Source organism: Mauremys mutica, chromosome 7 (assembly GCF_020497125.1).
Source record: "Mauremys mutica isolate MM-2020 ecotype Southern chromosome 7, ASM2049712v1, whole genome shotgun sequence".
Lineage (NCBI taxonomy): Eukaryota > Metazoa > Chordata > Testudines > Geoemydidae > Mauremys > Mauremys mutica.
In genome coordinates this window covers 31,937,617-31,959,087 of record NC_059078.1, presented here as the reverse complement: position 1 = coordinate 31,959,087, position 21,471 = coordinate 31,937,617, and the positions used below count along the sequence as shown (strand labels likewise).

Genomic DNA, 21,471 nt, shown 5'->3' with positions numbered 1-21,471 from the left:
TTAGCACAGGCTTCCCCCATGCAAGCCAAACCTGAAGCACTAGCACAAGACCAGACACTGCAGAGTATGTCCCAATGAAAGTTTAGAAATTTAAAAAAAAGGAATTTCAGACCTTGTTTTCCTACAAGATGTTCTGGGGACTGAAGTGACCTGCCTATCCCTCTAAAGTGGCTCAAAAGTCTCACTACAGGAATAAGATACAGCTAAACTCTTACTTTACAAACCACAGAATTTGTTTGTAAGGGGGGAGGGGGTAGAATTGTTCCACAATTCATGGTGCTTTGTTTAGTGTTACATCCTGGTTTCTTTCTGACTAGAGGCAGCAAGAGCCTTATCTTTGAAAGCAGTTTCCTGCAGGCATTACTAGTCACTGGAAAAAATATCAGTTTGGAAAGGCTGATGTGATTAATAAGCAAGACATTTTCCTTCCGGCCTTTGCCATAACCAAGAAGCCACAAATACAGCAGGAGCTTCTGGAGCAGTGCAATCGAATGCCAGGATTTTGATACTCAGGAAGAGCCAAACTAAGTTACAAGACTCTGCAGAGATCTGAACAAGCTGAGAGATGGACACGGAAGGGAAGCCTCTGCACAGAAGTGACAAGCCCAGTTTCTCCGCTAGGGAGTAGTCAGTGGAGTGCTTTGAAGCCGTGTGGGGTACAGAAGAGGAGTGAAATCCTCTGGCAGAAACATTGAGAACCCAATAGAAAGAAACTGAAACACTAGGTCAAGGTCAGGCACTTGCTAGAGTCAGACCTGGATCATAACCAGCACTAGGCCAATAGACCAATAAAAGGCCTGAGATTTTGAGTCAGAAGTTGTGAACCAGCAAGGCTAGAGGTAAATATTTATGCTGCTTGGGAGCCAGAAGAGCTAGGTCAGTACAGAGCATTTGCCTCTAGAACAGTGATCCCCAAACCGCTGCGGTGAGGCCAGGAATGGGGCAGTGGACAGAGGTAAGGGGGCCAAGGCTGGAGCCACAGGTGGAGGTGGGTCTGAGACCAGGGCCAGGTGTGGAGCTGCAGCTGGGCTGCAGTCAGCCCAAGGCTGTGGGTGGGACAGGGCCAGGCCCTGCCATACACCCCTGAATCCTCCATGACAGTTTGGGGACCTCTGCTCTAGAAGGAAAGGAAGGCTAGTCTTGTGGTTTTGGAAGTGGGCTGGTATTCACAAGATCTGAGCACTAGTCCCAACTCTGCAGACTTGGGCAAGTCACTACTGACTCAGTTCTCCCCCTGCTCCTCCATAAAATGGGGCTAAATACTCCTTCTCACTTTGCAGTCTTATTGTACCAGGCCCTGTGCACACACGAAGATGGCCCCTGCCCCAATCAACTGCGACTTCTAGGAGCTATGCATGCCAACAGATTAGTGCTCAAAAGTTGCCATCAAAGAAGAGGTGGCAAAGGAATTTAGCTGGAGGGATATTTACTCTATACTCTGACATATGATGTTGACAGTTGTTTTAATTGTTAAAGATTGTATTTTGAATCTCAACATGGCATTAAACTGTCTGACCCCTACCCTCCATGATTTCCTATTTAAATCCAGTTGTGGGAAAGTGCTAAAAATTAAGTTCTGCCAAGCCTACTTATAACTAGGGCAATCAGAAGTCAGCCTGTCCTGCCCTCTTTACACTGGGTTCTCAGACAAAGGTCAAGATATTGCTGTTTCTCCCAAGGCACTCCAGGCACTTAAAGGGGCCAGCAGCTCTGGGATGGGGACTAGGGTTGACAATGCTGCTTCAGGCTTCTACCTTAAGCTCATCTATGCAGGAGACAGCTCTCAGGAAGCCAGTCTGAAAGTGGCTATCAAAATCCCCCAGGAACTAAGGATCATCCCAAATTCCACCACCTTGAGCTCATTCTACAGGAAGCTAGCTTCCAGGCTCAGAAGCCACTTGGCTTTAGCATTCCAGAGGTCTCATGGCACCAACAGGTGCTGCAGGCTACAGCTGAGGAAGACATTTCTGAGGCATCACTGCACATATCAAGCAGTAATATCTGGAAAACTGTCCACTGAATCTGTAGTGTAGCCAGTGTGGTAAAAGCATTAAGCTGAAGAATACTAGAATGGGAGTCAGTCAAGTGAGAGCTGAAGTGTCACTTGTCAGGCTGGAAGAAAGGTAACTCACCAGAGCACAGAATGGGGAGCCAGGACTCCTGGGTTCTCCTGTCTATAGCCAGTAGGTCTAGTGGTTTAGACCGGGAGTTATTTGATGATCAGGAAACCAGGATTCTATTCCCCATCCCTGCTGCTCACCTATCTTACACAAGAAAGGCATCCGAAGAAGTGGGTATTCACCCACGAAAGCTCATGCTGCAAAAACGTCTGTTAGTCTATAAGGTGCCACAGGATTCTTTGCTGCTTCTACAGAACCAGACTAACACGGCTACCCCTCTGATACTATCTTACACAAATCACTTCCACCCTGTGCCTCAGGTTTTCCACCCAAATCTGTAGGTCACTATTGTCCCTGTCCTATCATCCAGAGGGCTGGTTTGCTGAACTAGTGAGGCCCTACGTTCAACTCCATCGTATGTGTTGGTCTGGATGCAACATGATCACTTTTGATCAGTACATCTAATTCTAACATTTCAGGGAATGTTGTAGGCATCAATGGGTAAAACTATTGATTTTAGGGGAAAATGGGGGGGGGGGAGGAGAGAACATGAAGCCACTGCCATATTTAACACAGCCACAGCTTCAAGCACCTCTGCAATGTCTATAGATCAAACACCTTCAAGCATAACTATATGCCATCTCATCTTGTCCATCACCACAAGAGTATCATGGGAACACCTTGAATGAGGTCTCATCTATTTTGGGTATATATTGCTGCAGAGTTAGCCCAAGCTCTTAGCCATGTGTTGCCCCTAGCACCCTACTCCCATCATATACAAAACCCTCTCACCCAGGTTTACAGGGACTTTCAGCTGGCCTGGCTGGGGGTTAGAGTCCAGGTTCTGCCTTCACTCGGGCTGGTAAGCCACCCTGCAGTGAGGACAGGCTAAATCACTCAAGTACTATTAGTCCTCCAATGCGTTCCCACAATTCCCTCTATGTGCCTAGGACAGATGAATTCTCACAATTCACAAAAACAAAGTAGCATAGACTGTTATACAAAGCACCATGGGATGTGCCATCACAAATCCTAATGATCTGGGGAATGCAACAGCTGCAAAGACAGTAGTGCAAGTATGTCAGCAGCCATGCTGCAAGCCAATTGGCCTTAACTATCCTGGGTGCTTGACACCTAAGATCTCCACAGTGAATACATGCCCCTAGCTTACACTGCTGCATCCACATTAGGGATTTGAACTCAAGCTTGTTCAACACTTGCTTTACACTGGTTCTGCTTGTAAGAGGAGTTACAAGATTAAGCAAGGGCTAAACACATCTGAGGTTTACATCAGTTTAATTAGATTTAGTTGAACAGGTGCAGCTTTTCTGATATGAGCATGAACATGCAAACTCAGCCAGCCATTGTCCCTACTTCCAGTACAGTGGAGAGGAAAGGAAACAGACCACATACACTCATTTTGAGAGGTGGCTCAGCTAAGTAACTCATTTAGATGATCTGACGTGCTTTGTCAAGCACTCAGCAGCATGCTTCACAATTAACTAAGGTGGGAGGGTGTCATCCCCATTTTATGCTACAGGAAGAGGCACATTAATTAAGCTACTTACCCCAGAGCAAAGGCAGAGATGGGACTAGAACCCAGGAGCGCCAACTTGCCAGCTCTAACCATTACACTGCATTCCTCAGTCTAGAAATAGAACCCAGGAGTACTGACCCCCCCCAACAGCCAGCTCTTATTTCATATCTATTAAAATTACTAGCCCCACACACAGCAAGGGAGCCTCTATTCTAAATAGGACAGACAGGGTGAGAGGGGAAGTGACTTGCCCTGGGTCACAGCAGAACCAGGAATAGAACCGCTCCTCTCAACTCCAAGTCAAATGCCCTAGCCACTAGACCATGCTGCTCTTCCTCTAAACAGCCTTAAAGCAGTGACAACCCAACAAGTGATCCTGCATACATCCAGGAGGTGCCATGCTAGCCTCCCAAGATGAACTGGACTTGTCCACTCCAGAACCATTGTATTAGGACATCAGATGCTGAGACTTAACTGTGAAGCTGAGACAATGCTCCTCAGACCTACTTCAGGTTAGTCTTTGGACAGACTTTCCAAGTGAGGGATCACCTCTGCTGACACTATTCTCTTCCAAACCCAAAAAACCAGAGAACATTCACAGCTCCCAAGACACCAGACAGCTCCAGAAAGCCAGACTAGCAGTGGGTTTTAGTCACCAGTGCAATATGATTTACAGTGATGCCAATCATTTCTATACTAGGAGTTGACACTGGGGGCAAATCTCAAGCCTTGGTAGACAGAGAACCAGGAAGGTTAAGTGGATGACTTAAGCATGTCAAGCTATTTAGCCTTTAAGGTGAAACAAATCCAGCTGCCTTTGCTTGGAGCAGTAACCTGCTGCTGTTGTACCAAATGCTTTGCACACATGTACTTCAGACCACATCTCTAAGAAACCAAAAAAATGGAGGGATAGTCAAGTTTGGCTCAAGCTAGTCTGTTTTTCTATTATGTGGTATCTCTGGTTTCATGCTTCAGGGCTCCATGGTCCCACTGGTCTGTCAGATCCAGTCTGGAAATTCTCATACAATGTAGGCACTGGTATGCATTTAAAGCAAACAATTACCTCTGCTTATGCGTTGCTTCTCTCCCGAGAGGATACCAGGTGTGTCAATGATACTGATGCTATCCAGGACAGGGTTGGGTAGTTGGGCACACATGAACCTACATGAGAAGAGATATTCAATTAGAGAGGCTGGGCACTTTCCTTCTGTGGTATGTAAAAGATCAGAAGCAAGAAAAAAAACAGAAGATCAGCCATGTGGTCAAGGCTGTAGGCTGGGTCTGAGGCTATCTGGATTCAATTGCAATCCTTAAGTGACCGGGGCAAGTCTCCCTCCCCTCTGCTGCCCCCAGCAGACACTGCCTTAAGGCTATCTGTAAGGCAAGGAGAGTTTTACCTAACAGGGTATGGTGAGCATAAATCCAGCCTCAGATATATGGGAGGAATGCTAAGCTAGACAGCAGGCTCTTTGGGGAAGGGGCTGTCATTTATTATGTTTGTACAACACTAGCAGAATGGGCATCTATAAGTCACTCCACCTCTGTGATTCACTGTCTTATAAGTGGCTACCTTAAGGAGGTGCATCTCTTGCATTACAAGTATGTGAAAGAAACTGGAGAGAGTCTGTAGCTTCTTTGGCAGATTTACTAGCAGTTGTGACCAATTTTAAGCTACCAATGTATCAATTTTCTTTAAATTATACCTGGAGTGTCACATTAGTGCATCATCTACAGAGCAACACACCTGCTCTTCAGCCTTATATGCATAAAGCCACTATGTAAAAAGTCTATAAGGTTAAGGACAAGGGAGCCATACTGGAGCAGTGCTGTTAGAGACATTTCTATTAAACCCCAATGAAGACAACAGACTTGCTCTTCAGCTGGTGTAAATCAGAACTCCATTGAAGCTGATCTACACCAGCCCAACATCTAATTTGTCACTTTTAATTAAGCTGTTCCTCTGGTATCTGAAACCTTTAAGCCCAATAGTGAAATGTTAGATGCAAGCAGCAATGTGAGTCATTAGGAATACTAACTGGAAATGTCAGTCAATACTGCAGGTTAGTGCACTTTATACATTCCAACTGTTGACAGAGTGGCAAGCTTGATGCCAAAACAGCACATTTTTTAAAGGAAAGAGTGACAGATTTTAGAATTCCACACCTAACCTTCCCACTGTGCCAATACTATGATCAGTAATTTAATGCTTCCATTCACTGTTTCCTAACTTTTGATCAGATCTTTCTCTTGAAGATGAGTCATCTAAAAGACGGAGAATTTGCTGGAATTCATTTATTTTTCCACCAGGCAGAACTGGCAAGATCTTTAGCTTGTTCTTATTTCAGAAGTTGAGTCCACTGCAATTTTAGTTGCTCAGTGGAGTCAGCAGCTCCTTTCTGTTGGGAGGAGATTTCAGCTAGCTATGCAGCAAGGAAGAGTTTGATCAACTACAACAGCAAAGCAATCCTGCTGATCTGACATGGATTTCATAAAGAGGCAGGAAATCTCTCAACTCCTGCACAAGACTCATTGTAAGCCTTAATCCCTAGTGCAGGGGTAGGCAACCTATGACATGCGCACAAGCTGATTTTCAGAGGCACTCACACTGCCTGGGTCCTGGCTATCGGTCCGGGAGGCTCTGCATTTTAAATTTAATTTTAAATGAAGCTTCTTAAACATTTTGAAACCTTACTTACATATGATAGTTTAGTTATATATTAGACTTATAGAAAGGACCTTCTAAAAACATTAGAATGTATTACTGGCACACGAGACCTTAAATTAGAGTGAATAAATGAAGACTCAGCACACCACTTCCAAAAGGTTGCCAACCCCTGCCCTAGTGTTTCAGAAAAGATTGAGCAGTTTTAAAAGCTGGACATTTCTACATTTTCTTCCATACACCAAAAAAATCCTAGTTTCAAACTGCATGCCTTGCTGCTCATACACAGACACCCTTAGCATAGTGATTATAGCACAGCAGTGGGGGTAGGGGGAAGAAAAACAAGGACATGAGGATAAACCTGTTACTCCTTTATTGAGCCTAGAGATCCCAGAGTGCTCCTTTAAGGAGCTTTAGGATGAATGCAAGAGACAGACCTTTGTTATATGCCAGCTGAAGAACCCACTGGCTAGGACAGTTAACAGATTAAAAGGATAGTGTATTAAAGTTGCTGTACACAACACACTAGGCCATCAAGATGAGACAACTTGGGTTAAGCATTAACACTCCTCACTCTCCTCCAACAGGGAGATCAGAGGCCAACATTCCAGAGGCCCATTTAACACTGATGTGTTTAAAGGCCATCTAGAATTGGTTTATAAACAAGCCAGCCCACAAACAGCTAGTAGAGCCTGACCTAGAATTGTCCAAAAGGCATCCTTCCGGGCAGAGAGGAAGCAGCCATGAATAGAGAGGGGCCCTGATCATGAGTTCAAGCTGCATGCTATGCTACTAGTATGGCTTTCAAGTGTTTCATTCATGCCTTCCTGCATCACACCCTCGTGGTCAGCTATGAAATCATCTTCTATCACCAAGGGCAGGGAACCCATTTCTGGATGGTTATGAGAACCTGTGGCTGGATATGCCTGAATTACCCACTTCCTTATGGGTTTCACTTTGTCACAATTTTCTATTTTAATCTCACTCTCTCCCCTTTCAACTACAGAAGCAGCCACATGCTAAGAAATGTCCACTAACATTAGGCTTCAATCAGCCCCTTAGGGCAGCGGTCCCCAAACTTTTTGGCACCAGGAACCGGTTTCGTAGAAAAAAATTCCCGTGGACCTGTGGGATGGTTTTGGGACGATTCAAGCGCATTACATTTATTTTTGTACTTTTATTTCTATTGTAATATATAATTTCATTATATAACTGACCATAATGCAGAATTAGTGGGAGCCCTGCCCCCTATCTGACCCCCACCCACTTCCTGGCCCCCTGACTGCCCCCCCTCAGAATCCCCGACCCATCCTGCTCCTTGTCCCAAAACCATCCCCCAGAGACCCCCACCACCCTGGGACCCCACCCCTGCTCCTTGTCCCCTGACTGCCCCAACCCCTATCCCACCCCCGCTGAGTCCTGACAGACCCCCCCCAGAACACCCACAATCCAACCCCCCCCATTCCCTGCCCTCTGACCGCCCCCCCAACCTCTGTCCCCTCCCTGTGCCCTGACTGTCCCCAGGACTCCCTGCCCCTTAGCCAACCCCAGCCTCTTACCCCCAGCTCCCTCCTCACCCGGAGGGTCAGTGCCTCGCCCAACAGCTGCAGCGTGCCTCCGGCAGGGCAGCCCCATCCCACTCAGAGCCATGTGGTGAGGGGGCGGGGCTGCGAGCTCCACACCAAGCTGAGGCAGCTGAGCTCAGCTCAGCCCGGAGCTCGCAGCCCCGCCCCCTCACTACATGGCTCTGAGGGGGCGGGGCTCAGGGGCCCTGCCAGAGACACACCACTTGATGTGCTAGGGGTCAGTTCACGGCCCGGTTTCTAACAGGCCATGGACCAGTACCGGTCCGCGGCCCAGGGGTTGGGGACCCCCACCTTAGGGCATCAGAACATTTCCATGCCCCCCAGTATTATGGATGTCACACCTTTGCACAAGACCAGGGAAGCCCAAGGGGAAACCCATCCTAAAATAGGTAGTGGTTTAGTTGGAGAGAAGTTAGACTTGGTAACTCATTGCTTTTGCTTTGGGGTGACAAAGCATCAAGAAGCTCAAAGTTACAGCAGACATCGGGAGACCTGTGTTTTACCCCCAGCTGTGGACAGGGTTGGCGGAGTCACTTCAACCCCACCTCTTAGTTATTCCATCTGTAAAACAGGGATGTTACCTTAAGAGCTTGGAGAGCTCTAAGTGGGTGTTTCAGTTAAATCAGGCCCCTTTACATTGCCAACAGCTATTATAGGTGCCAACAGTATTGAGCAAGAAGGGACTTCCCAGCTGGTACAGAGACTTCATGCAAGCCCTGGGAGCAGGAGTACATGGCAGGAGTACTCTGCAATAGTTCTGCTTCCAAGGGAGCTCCTGAACCCCCTTGCAGGACCAGAGTATTGGACTTTGAGTTATGAAGGGATGCTGTCATGTTAAGAGACTTTTAAAATTAACTATGTCCCCTTCTTAAGAGTTACTATCTTTGGTTTTGAGGATTGGAGTCTGGGAAGTTTAAATTAACTTGCTTTAATATTAATTTCTTTCTCCCATTTCAGCTTGGGAAAACACCCAGTCAGTTCCATGTTTGTTTAGGGTCAGTTCCTAGTCAATTTCATTCAGCGCCCCCTCCATACACCAGTCAGAGGTGGCCAAGATAACATTGCTATCGAAATCTGAGACACTGCTGGGAAGGCATCACTATGCTGTTCTGCACAAAAATCCCCTTCTGCCTGAGGCCATTCAGAGGCAGAAGACTGCCTATGGGCAGGGAGGGAGTTAAGAGAATTTGGCTGCAGAGTTTATAGGGTGAGGCATCCAAGAATTATGCCTTAGAGCTGCAGTTCTCAAACTTTTGGCCTCAGGACCCATTTGTAAACGTTTAGGGCCTGTCACGACCCTATAAATAGTCTGGTGGTGGAGGCCCTAGGTGGTCTCAGTTAGGTTCTGCTCAGCATTAACTGTACAATGGCAGCTCCCCATCCCCACCTACCAAGGTACCACCCCAGTGACCATGTTCCTCAACAGATGAAAGCCCCAACTCTAGCTTTAGAGAAGGGGTATTATGTAGGAGTCGGTACAGGGATCTGCATGAAGAAGGTTGCCATAAGTCTGGGGGCTGACAAGTATTGTTGGCAGTCTCTCCTCCCCACCCCTCCCCACATCCTTTCACACCAGGGTCTCACCTCTTGGAGATGGTACTAAGCTCAAACTGGAGGTGCCATGCAGTGCCACTCATGCCCACCCACCAGCCCAGACTCACCTATTGAGTACGGCGCTGGGGGGGGCTGCAGGTGAGTGGGGCACTGCAGGTCCCCCCATACTCAGGCTCTCACCTGATGAGGGTGCTAAGCTGGAGGCTGCGGTGCCAAGAGTGGCCACGCAGCCCTCACCTAGGGAGAAAGGCGCTGAGGGGCGCCGCAGCCTCCCCGCCCCGCCCCTTCACGTGGGGAAGGAAGGAAGGCGGCGAGCGACGCTGCAGGCCCCCGTGTCCCCCCTCCCCCCGCTCACCTGTTGAGAAAAGCGTTGCCGAAGGAGTTGAGCTTGCGGAAGGGCCGCCGCGGGTCGACCACCAGGGCGTTGCCAGGGACGACGCCCTCGGTCTCGCCGCCCATGACGGCGATGAAGGAGTCGGTGGTGGGCTCGGGCCCGATGCGCATGCCCGGGAAGTCCTGCTCGATGAGGTGCCGGATGAAGGTGGTCTTGCCGGTGCTGTACTGCCCCACCAGCAGCACCATGGGCTTGTTCTCCCAGTCGGCCGGCTCCAGCGCCGGGGAGTGGAAGTCGTGGAAGCGGTAATACTCCTCCAAGGGCAGCAGCTTGGTGGCGTAGAGCTGCTTCAGCCCCTCCGAGACCGTGCGGAACAGCTCCGGCTCCTTGCGCCGCCGCGCGTCTTTGCTCACCCAGCTGAACATGGCTGCGGGGACTGGAGGGGCGGGGAAGGCTGCGTTACAAGCGGGGACGGGAGCGCGACAACGAGGAGCGAGCCAGCAACGCCCACCACTGTGCTCAGCCGCCTGCCACTGAATGAAGCACCCCCCTCAGAGCCTGCATTTATACGGATCCCCGCCCCTCGGCCCCGCCCCTGACAAGCTGATTGGTGCCCGTCCGTTGGGCCGCTTCCGCCCCGCTCCCTCATCCCCCAAACACTCCTTGGCACAGCTCCACAATCGTAATGGCGTCACTTCCGCCCCTCTCGTCCGCCTTTTGCCTTTCGCTGCCCTCCATGACAGTTACCGAGGTGGAACTCCGCCCCCTTCCCCCACTAGTCGCCATGACAGTTACTGAGGCAAAAGTAGCCTCAACCATTGGCTGATGTAGGATCATGTGGTGTTCAGGGGCCTCTGGGGTTTGACCAAAGCCACAGTTACAATGAGCGGTAGCTATATTCACCTTGTCAAGTATCAGAGGGGTAGCCGTGTTAGTCTGGTTCTGTAGAAGCAGCAAAGAATCCTGTGGCACCTTATAGACTAACAGACGTTTTGCAGCATGAGCTTTCGTGGGTGCATTTCGTGGATGCATTCGTTTTGCAGCATGAGCTTTTCACCCACGAAAGCTCATGCTGCAAAACGTCTGTTAGTCTATAAGGTGCCACAGGATTCTTTGCTGCTTCTATATTCACCTTGTGCTTCCTCGCCACCCTGTTGGCCGGACTCCCCCCACGCTGGGCGTCTCGGATACCATTGTCACTGAATCAAAATCTCCTCGCACCACCCTCTGACTCCCCCATCAAAATCAACCCCCAGCCCTGACAGTGCCCACCAAAATTAAGGGTTGCCAACCCTCCAGGATTGTCCTGGCATCTCCAGGAATTAAAGATTAATCTTTAATTTAAGATTATGTCATGTGAGGAAACCTCCAACCAAAACTGGCAATTCTATCAACCCCAAAGCCTCTGACACTGTCCACCTAAATTAGAGGGACCAGCTAGCAAGTGTGAAAAATCAGGACAGGAGGTGGGGGGTAATAGGCACTCATATAAGAAAAATCCCCAAACATCAGGACTGTCCCTATAAAATGGGACATCTGGTCACCCTAACCTAAATAACCACCTAACACTGGCCACTGAAATCAACGGGCCAAACCCAACACTGCCTTCTGAAATCAATTCACAATCCCTGGACAATGCCCACCTAAATCAGCTCCCCAACACTGACCACCAAATCAAACACCTGACACTGACCACCAAAATCAACCCCCAAACTCCATGACATTGTCCAAAATAGTCAACCCCACACTCCCTGATACTACCCACTGAAATCAACCTGCCTATTCCCCAGTGCCCATCAAAATAACCCCCAACATTGATCACTAAAATTAACCCCCCAACACTGACCACCAAAACCAACTCCTCAACCCCCAACACTGCCACTGAAATCAACCCCCCCAACCACTGACACCATTCACTGAAATCAAACCCCAACTCCGACAGTGTCCACTGAAATGACGCATCAACTTCCTGACACTACCCCCCTAAACACCCAAGCCTCCTGAATACCATTCCCCCAACACCAGCCCTCCAGCCACTGTCATCCAAATCCACCCAATTTATCCCCCAAATCCTCCAGAAACCATCCCTCCAAATCCTCTGACGCTGTCCCCCCAATCTTTTGACACCATTCCCCCAGTTGCCCTCTGATTCTATCCTGCTGGATGCTGCCACTCCAAATCATCGCCCAAACTGCCTCACATCATCCCATCAAATCCCCTGATACCGTTTTCTTGACACCAGGCTAGATATATGGCTAGATTGATCCATGGGTCTGATCTGGGACTGCTGGGAAAAGGGGTGCGGGAATACTGGGCTAGCTTACCCCCAGTGGGGTGATCTTAGGTGGGAAGAAGGAGGGATATCAGGCTAGATGGGCCCATTGGTTTGATTCAGTGTGGTGGGGAAGGGAGTAATCCTAGACTGATCTGTTCTGATGTTTCTAGGAAACACGGAAGAGACAATGGGTGGACAGAAAGATTTGAGGAGCTTGAGGGAGGATCACGCTCATGTTTCTATTCTAGTGTTTGAGGAGTTTCCTATCTGGGAGTGAATCATGCCCTCCGCCCAGTCACTGCCATTTCTCCTCCTGGAGAATCTCAGTGCTGGACAAACACATTTTCCCCTTTATCACTGCCTCTGTCTATAGCTCCCCAAATATACATATATACACAAAGAGAGATGGCCCGACCCTCACCAGAGCTGCCCTCATCCATTTCAGCCCCTTTGGCCACTCCTTTCACCTTCCTCTGCGTCATTAACAACCGACCTGGAACCTTGCTTTGTCAGTGGGCTCTTGCATCACAGGTGAAGTCGGCAAAGTTCTGGAATGAGTCACTGTTAGGTAAAGGCTTGCTGCTATGCCCCATCACCCAGCTCCTTTCAGATCCTCCTCCCGGACAATTCTACTCATGCTGGCAGGTATCAATGGCAGCCTGATTAAAGCCATTGGCTGTGTGAACCATCCTTCTTTCGGGAAAAACACAAGGAGCAATAGAGCTGGAGACAACAGAAACCACCCAAGGCAAACAGCTGCATGGAAAAGCATGAGCATGGCTAAGCCATGTTGGCTGCAGGGTTTCCCTGGGACTGATTGCAAATGCAGGGGCTGGAGGATTGCTTGGCAAGCTGAGTCTGTGACCATGTGAGAGAGGCAGAGAGCCAGCAGACAGCAAGAGGAGCAGAGGTGAGCGTAGCCTTGGGAGACAGCAAAGAGACAGATCTTCTAGGACTGACTGGAGAGGCAGGCTTGGAAACTGAGCATGAACACTGCTGGTTGGTTGTTCCTGCTGTGATCAGGGACACAGGACAGTGTGGACATTCTTTGCAAATAAATAAGATTGCACCAGAAAACATAACCCGCCTCACATCCTCTCCTTCCTCCTCCTCTCAGAAACAGCCTGGCAAGGCCCCAAGTGTTGGCGAACTGCTTGTTCCAAAGGGGAAGCAGTTCACTTAGGGTGTGATCCAATGCCCATTAAGCCAGTGAAAAGAGTCCCATCAAGTCGCTGGGAATCATCTGTCAACGTGTGTGGGATCAAGCCTTTAGTTCGTCTTCTGGGGACCATCTACATAGTTACCCCACGCTAGCATTTAACTTCAGAAAGGGCAACTACACAAAAATGCGGAAGCCAGTTCAACAGAAATTAAAAGTTAGCGTCACAAAATTGAAATGCCTGCAAACTGCATGAAAACTTTTTAAAAACACCATAATGGAGGCTCAAATGTATAACCCCAAATTAAAAAGCATAGAAAGAGGGCCAAAAAAGTGCCACCATGGCTAAACAACAAAGTAAAAGAAGCAGTTACAAGCAAAAAGGCATCCTTAAAAACTGGAAGTTAAGGCCTACTGAGAAAAATGGAAAGAAGTGTAAACTCTGGCAAGTCAAGTGTAAAAGTATAATTAGTCAGGCTAAAAAAGAATTTGAAGAGCAACTAGTAAAAGAATAAAAACCAAACAGCAAACTACAAAATTTTTTAAGTACATCAGAAGCAGGATGCCTTAAATATTTTTTAAGTACATCAGTGGGGCCACTGGATGATCAAAGCGCTAGAGGAGCACTCAAAGAAGACAAGGCTGTTGTGGAGAAACTAAATGAATTCTTTGCATCAGTCTTCACTGCAGAAGATGTGAGGGAGATTCCCACACCTGAGCCATTCTTTTTAGATGACAAATCTGAGGAACTGTCCCAGACTGAGGTGTCAGTAGAGGAAGTTTTGGAACAAATTGATAAATTAAACAGTAATAAGTCATGGGGACCAGATGGTATTCACCCAAGAGTTCTGAAGGAACTCAAATATGAATCTGGCAGGAGGGGGTTCTCTGTGGTATCCCAGGTCATTGAGTGATGGTCTCAAGGGAAGACAAATGGAAATTGATGCACAATTTGCCCGGGAAAAGGCTGCCCTGGAAAAAGAAAAGGCTGCCCACCAGCAAACCCTGGACTTAAAAGACAAAGCAATTGAGGCCAAGAGACAAGCACAAACTGACTCCCAGAAGCATGAACTGACTGTAATGAAGTGGAAGAGGTGCACAGAGACATGTATCCTGGAGGTGGAAGTTGGGGTCCTGGTGACTGCTGCAGTGGGAACAGACCCCAAGGACTCTGTACCTGAAAACAAGCCCAACCTGAGTGAAGGGGAGGGAGGTGGATTTTGCTGGCCAGAGAAGAGTTTGTCATAGCTGGTAGCTGTGAGCCCACAGCTAGATCAGGGTCACCTTCCCTTTTTGGGGACACAGGAGTGTCTGCCCCAGAGGGGAGCCCAAAGAGGAATTTTAGGTATACTGCCTCCACCATGGACAGTGTCCAAGTCTCTGGCAGTAAGTTCAGGAGGAGGGTGTGATGTTGCACTCCATATGATCTTATGAAATATGCTAATGAGTGTGAATATAATGTAACTGGAATATGCTTCATGCACAAGGTCTCTTGTAAGATATTGTTACAAAGCTTATAATCTACTGAGTATGTTCATCCTATTTGTATGGATGTATCATTCTTGTATCTGAAACTAGAAATATGAAATATAACTCTGAGGTCCTATTGTAGTTATGCAAAGTGTGACCATTAATGGTGGTTTGGAATCTTGATGGCTCCCATTAACCAGGACAATTGACTGTAGATGGCTCTGTTTACTTGCAAGCCTTCCTGTGAGTCAGGCTGGGAAGAATGAAGGCTTGGGGGTCTCACAGGATATGTGACCATGTCACCTGGTACTGGAATCCATCTTAAACCTGGTGCTTTTCCATTTAGAAGGAGGGGTGGGGACCCAGAGAGACAAAATATTCTCCTGCCTTGTGCCAAAGCTATAAAAGGGGGTGGAACAGAACAAAGGGGGCTGCAGTCATGAGAAATCCCCTAGCTACCACCTGAGCTGGAACAAGGACTGTACCAGGGGAAAGGATTGGGCCCAGACTAGAAAGGAGTCTAGTCTGTGAAAGAAGCTTATTGGAATATCTCTGAGGGTGAGATTTCATCTGTATTCAGTTTCCTACTATATTAGGCTTAGACTTGCGTGTTTTTGTTTTATTTTGCTTTGTAATTTACTTTGTTCTGTCTGTTATTACTTAGAACCACTTAAATCCTACTTTTTATACTTAATAAAATCACTTTTTACTTATTAATTAACCCAGAGCAAGTAATTAATACCTGGAGGAGCAAACAGCTGTGCATATCTCTCTATCAGTGTTATAGAGGGTGAACAATTTATGAGTTTACCCTGTATAAGCTTTATACAGAGTAAAATGGATTTATTCGGGGTTTGGATCCCATTGGGAACTGGGTGTCTGGGTGCTGGAGACAGGAGCACTTCTTAAGCTGTTTTCAGTTAAGCCTGCAGCTTTTGGGGGACATGGTTCAGACCCGAGTCTGTGTTTGCAGCAGGCTAGCATGTCTGGCTCAAACCAGGCAGGTCACTGAAGTCCCAAGCTGCCAGGGAAAACATGCTCAGAGGTAGTCTCAGCACATTAGGTGGCAGTCCCAAGGGGGTCTCTGTGACTCAACCCATCACAACCAATTTTTAATTTTTTTTTAAAAGGCTCCAGAGGTGATCCCAGCAATTAGAGGCCAGTAAGCCTAACTTCAGACACATAGATGAACAGGATTTGTTTGTTGGGGAAGAATCAATACGGCTTTTTTAAAGGGAAACCGTGCTTCACCAATCTATTAGCATGCTTTAAGGGGTCAACAACATGTCAACAAGGGTGATCCAATGCATATAGTGTACTCAGACTTTCAGAAAGCTTTTAACAAGGTCCCTCACCAAAGGCTCTTAAGTAAAGTAAGCAGTCATGGGATAAGAGAAGGTCCTCTCATAGATCAGTAACTGGTTGAAAGATAGGAAACAAAGATTGGGAATAAATGGTCTGTTTTCAAATTGGAGAGCGGTAAATAGTTATGTCACCTAAGGATCTTTACTAGGACCAGTGCTGTTCAACATATTCATAAATGATCTGGAAAAAAAGGGTAAACAGTAAGGTCACAAAATTTGCAGCTGATACAAAACTACTCGTGAGAGTTAAGACCCAGCCAGACTCCAAAGAGCTACAAAGGGATCTCACAAAACTGGGTGACTGGGCAACAAAATGGCAGATGAAATTCAGTGTTGATAAATGCAAAGTAATGCACATTGGAAAACATAATCCCAACTATACATACAAAATGATGGGCTCTAAATTAGCTGTTACCATTCAAGAAAGATCTGGGAGTGATTGTGGATAGTTCTCTGAAAAGATCTGTTCAATGTGCAGCAGTCAAAAAGGCTAACGGAATGTTAGGAACCATAATAAGGCAGCAAATATCATAATGTCACTATATAAATCCATAGGATGCCCACACCTTGAATACTGCATGCAGTTCAGATCACCACATCCCAAAAAAGCTGCATTAGAATTGGAAAAAGTACAGAGAAGGGAAACAAAAATGATTAAGGGGATGGAGCAGCTTCTGTACGAGGGGAGAATAAAAAGACTAGGACTGTTCAGCTTGGAAAAGAGGCGACTAAGAGGGGGATATGAGAGAGATCAACAAAATCATGAATGATATGGAGAAAGTGAATAAGGAAGTCACCCAATGAAATTAATAGGCAGCAGGTTTAAAAGAAACCAAAGGAAGTATTTCTTCACACAACGCACAGTCAACCTGAGGAACTTATTGCCGGGGAGGTTGTGAAGATCACAACTATAACTGGATTATAAAAAGTATTTGATAATCTCACGCAGGGCCGGCTCCAGGGTTTTTGCCACTCCAAGCGGCAAAAATAAAAAAAAAGCTGCGATCACGATCGGCGGCAGCTCCACCGCGCCACTTTCTTCTTCGGCGGCAATTCGGCGGCAGGTCCTTCCCTCCGAAAGGGACCGAGGGACCCGTCACCGAATTGCCGCCTTAGAGCCCGACGTGCCGCCTCTTCCCCTTGGCCACCCCAAGCACCTGCTTGCTGAGCTGGTGTGTGGAGCCGGCCCTGATCTCATGGAGGATAGGTCCTTCAATGGCTACTTAGCCAAGATGGTCAGGGATGCAACCCTGTGTCCCTAAGTCTCTGACTGCCAGAAGCTGGGACTGAATGACTGGGGATGGATCACTCTGTAATTGCCCATTCTGTTCATTCCCTCTGAAGCATCTGGTACTGGCCACTGTCACAGGATATGGGGCTAGATGGACCATTGGTCTGACCCAGTATGGCCGTTCTTATGTACTTACATGACCCTGTGACTGTAGCATCTAACCACCTTGCCATTGTTAGTGTACTTATCCTTGCACTCCTCACTGTGAAATAGGGATGTACCATTATCCCCATTTTGCAGAGAGGGAAAACTGAGGCACGGCACAATTATGGGTTCCCCTTTAGGCACCAAAAAAATTGGCCATCTCTGTGGAGTAGGGCTTTGCATATTTTCCATAAAGATCAGGGCTTGAAACCCTTGAAACCCTGGCCCAAAATAAGTGTCTGGGGTACAGCCAGGAACTGAACCCAGGCATCCTGACTGACAGGGGGAGATCACATTGTGAAGTCTGCTTTGTGAAATGACTTCCATTTTTATAGCCTAGTTCCCATTTTACATCCTAACAGCCATTTTGTTGTTCTGGGTTGAAAAGCCAGAGAAACCTTGACAAGGCCAGTCTATTCCAGATGGAGAGATATGGAGCCTTTTGAAGAGGCCTATCAATAAGGCTAAGATTACATCACAGAGGTCACAGATTCCGTGACTTCCAGAGACCTCTGTGACATATTCTGCTTCAGCCCCGGGGTGGCAGGGATGGAGCTGTGAGCTGGCGGGGCCCTGGAGCTCTGCGGATGATGGGAGGCCCCACAGGTCTCAGTCACCATGGGCAGTGGGGACCCCCACAGTTTCCCAGCTTCCGTGGACAGTGGGGGGACCCGGAAACTCTGAGCTGCATGGGCAGGTGGGGGGACCCCAGAGCTGTCAAGAAGCCCTTGAGGAATTCCACTATGATTTCAACAATTTCCACCCCACCATCAACCTCAGCCTGGACCAGTCCACACAAGAGATCCACTTCCTGGACACTACAGTACTAATAAGTGATGGTCACATAAACAGCACCCTATACCGGAAACTACTGACCGCTATACTTACCAGCTTTCTTACCATACTTTCATACTTTCTTACCATACTTTCATACTTACCATGCCTCCAGCTTTCATCCAGACCACACCACACAATCCATTGTCTACAGCCAAGCTCTACGATACAATCGCATTTGCTCCAACCCCTCAGACAGAGACAAACACTTACAAGATTTCTATCAAGCATTCTTACAACCAGGGCCGGCTCTAGACCCCAGCGCGCCAAGCGCACGCTTGGGGCGGCGTCCCACGGGAGGGTGGCAGGTGGCTCCCGTGGATCTCCCGCAGGCATGCCTGCGGAGGGTCCGCTGGTCCCGCGGCTCCGGTGGACCTCCCGCAGACGTGCCTGCGGGAGGTCCACCGGAGCCGCGGGACCAGCGGACCCTCCGCAGACACATCTGCGGGAGGTCCACCGGAGCCGCGGGACCAGCGGACCCTCCGCAGGCATGTCTGCGGGAGGTCCACCGGAGCCGCGGGACCAGCAACCGCCAGAGCGCCCCCCGCGGCGTGCCGCCCTGCTTGGGGCGGCGCAAATCCTAGAGCCGCCCCTGCTTACAACTACAATACCCAGCTGCTGAAGTGAAGAAACATATTGACAGAGCCAGAAGGGTACCCAGAAGTCACCTACTACAGGACAGGACCAACAAAGAAAGTAACAGAATGCCACTAGCCGTCACCTTCAGCCCCCAACTAAAACCTCTCCAGCGCATCATCAAGGATCTACAACCTATCCTGAAGGACTGTCCATCACTCTCACAGATCTTGGGAGACAGGCCAGTCCTTGCTTAAAGACAGCCCCCAAACCTGAAGCAAATATTCACCAGCAACCACACACCACACAACAAAAGCACTAACCCAAGAACCTTTCCTTGCAACAAAGCCTGTTGCCAACTCTGTCCACAAATCTATTCAGGGGACACCATGATAGGACGTAATCACATCAGCCACATTATCAGAGGCTCGTTCACCTGCACATCTACCAATGTGGTATATGCCATCATGTGCCAGCAATGCCCCTCTGCCATGTACATTGGCCAAACCAGACAGTCTCTATGTAAAAGAATAAATGGACACAAATCAGATGTTAGGAATTATAATATTCAAAAAACCAGTTGGAGAACACTTCAATCTCCCTGGTCACTCGATTACAGACCTAAAAGTCGCAATATTACAACAAAAAAACTTCAAAAACAGATTCCAATGAGAGACTGTTGAATTGGAATTAATTTGCAAATTGGACACCATTAAATTAGGCTTGAATAAAGACTGGGAGTGGATGGGTCATTACACAAAATAAAACTATTTCCCCATGTTTATTTTTCCCCCCTACAGTTCCTCACACCTTCTTGTCAACTGCTGGAAATGGGCCATTTTAATTACCACTACAAAAAGTTTTTTTTCTCTCCTGCTGGTAATAGCTCACCTTAACTGTAGAAGCAGCAAAGAATCCTGTGGCACCTTATAGACTAACAGACGTTTTGCTGCTTCTACAGAACCAGACTAACACGGCTACCCCTCTGATACTTGTCACCTTAACTGATCACTCTCTTTGGGCTGGTCTACACTAGGGGTGGGTATCGATCTAAGATACGCAACTTCAGCTACGTGAATAGCGTAGCTGAAATCGAAGTATCTTAGACGGATTTACCTCGGGTCCTCACGGCGCGGGATCGATGTCCGCGGCTCCCCCATCGACTCCGCTACCGCCGCTCGCTCCGGTGGAGTTCCGGAGTCGACGGGCGCACGTTCAGGGATTGATATATCGCGTCTAGATGAGACACGATATATCGATCCCCGAAAAATCGATTGCTACCCGCCGATACGGCGGGTAGTCTGGACATACCCTTTATAGTGTGTATGGTAACACCCATTGTTTCATGTTCTCTGTGTATATATATATCTTCCTACTGTATTTTCCACTGCATGTAGCTAATGAAGTGGGTTTTAGCCCATGAAAGCTTATGCTCAAATAAATTTGTTAGGGCTGGTCTACACTATAGGGGGGGAAATCGATCTAAGATATGCAACTTCAGCTACGTGAATAACGTAGCTGAAGTCGAAGTATCTTAGATCGAATTACCTACCGTCCTCACGGCGCGGGATCGACGTCCACGGCTCCCCACGTCGACTCCACTACCGCCTTTCGGGTTGGTGGAGTTCCGGAGTCGACAGGAGCTCATTCGGGGATCGATATATCGCGTCTAGATGAGACGTGATATATCGATCCCCGAGAAATCGATTGCTACCCGCCGAATACGGCGGGTAGTGAAGACGTAGCCCCAGTCTCCAAGGTGCCACACGTACTCCTGTTCTTTTTGCGAATGCAGACTAACATGGCTGCTCCTCTGAAACCTGTCAGTAGTAACTAGAAGTCTCAGCTGAGACTGGAGTAGTGTCAGGCCAGGCACTGCACATACCCTGATGAAGATTGGTGCCTCCATTGTGCCAGGCACTGCACAGACCTTGTCGGAGATTGGGGCCTCCACTGTGCCAGGCACTGCACAGACCTTGTCGGAGATTGGGGCCTCCACTGTGCCAGGCACTGCACAGACCCTGACCAGGATCGGGGCCCCGACTGTGCCAGGCACTGCACACACAAACAGAGTGAGAGACCGTCCCTGCCCCAAAGAGTTTACAATACCAGCAGGAGGGGATAGAAAAGAGAAAAGGAATGTTGCTCAAGGTCGCACAGCAGAGCCAGGAATAGAAAACAGGTGTCCCAAACCTCAGCCCTACCCGCTAGACCACCCTGCCCTTCTTGGGAGGCGTGAGGGATAGCTATATAGAACAATCCTGTGCTGGGGCTCCCCACTCCACTGCCCACCCTGGGGTTACATTTATTACTGTCCCTTGGAATGGAAAGAGAATTGACCTGACTGCTGGCCCATGGGGCCAGCTGCTCCATGCTTGTGCATTAGAGAGTTTTCTTGCACCTCCCCTCAAAGCGTCTGATGATGGCTAATGTTGGAGACAGGATACTGGGCTGGATGGGCCCATGGGTCTGATCCAGCCCAGCCATATCCATGTCTCTAACCACATTAAAGGGCTAGCTTTGCAAGCAATGCTCTTTGCAAAGCCCTACTCCAAAGAGATCTCA

The 21,471-nt window shown here is 48.2% G+C and overlaps 1 protein-coding gene across 1 annotated transcript in view; it reads right to left on the bottom strand.

The window, feature by feature from the left end:
• Positions 1-12,620, bottom strand: part of EHD1 (EH domain containing 1) — a 36,988-nt gene extending 24,368 nt beyond the window's left edge. The window contains exons 1-3 of the mRNA XM_045024180.1: positions 12,490-12,620; positions 9,815-10,229; positions 4,721-4,818 (exon numbers count right to left, since the gene is read on the bottom strand). Of these exons, the coding sequence (XP_044880115.1) occupies positions 4,721-4,818; positions 9,815-10,229; positions 12,490-12,550 (574 nt within the window). The 5' untranslated portion in view covers positions 12,551-12,620. The remainder of the gene's footprint in view (positions 1-4,720; positions 4,819-9,814; positions 10,230-12,489) is intronic.
• Between the last annotated feature and the right edge of the window lie 8,851 nt (positions 12,621-21,471).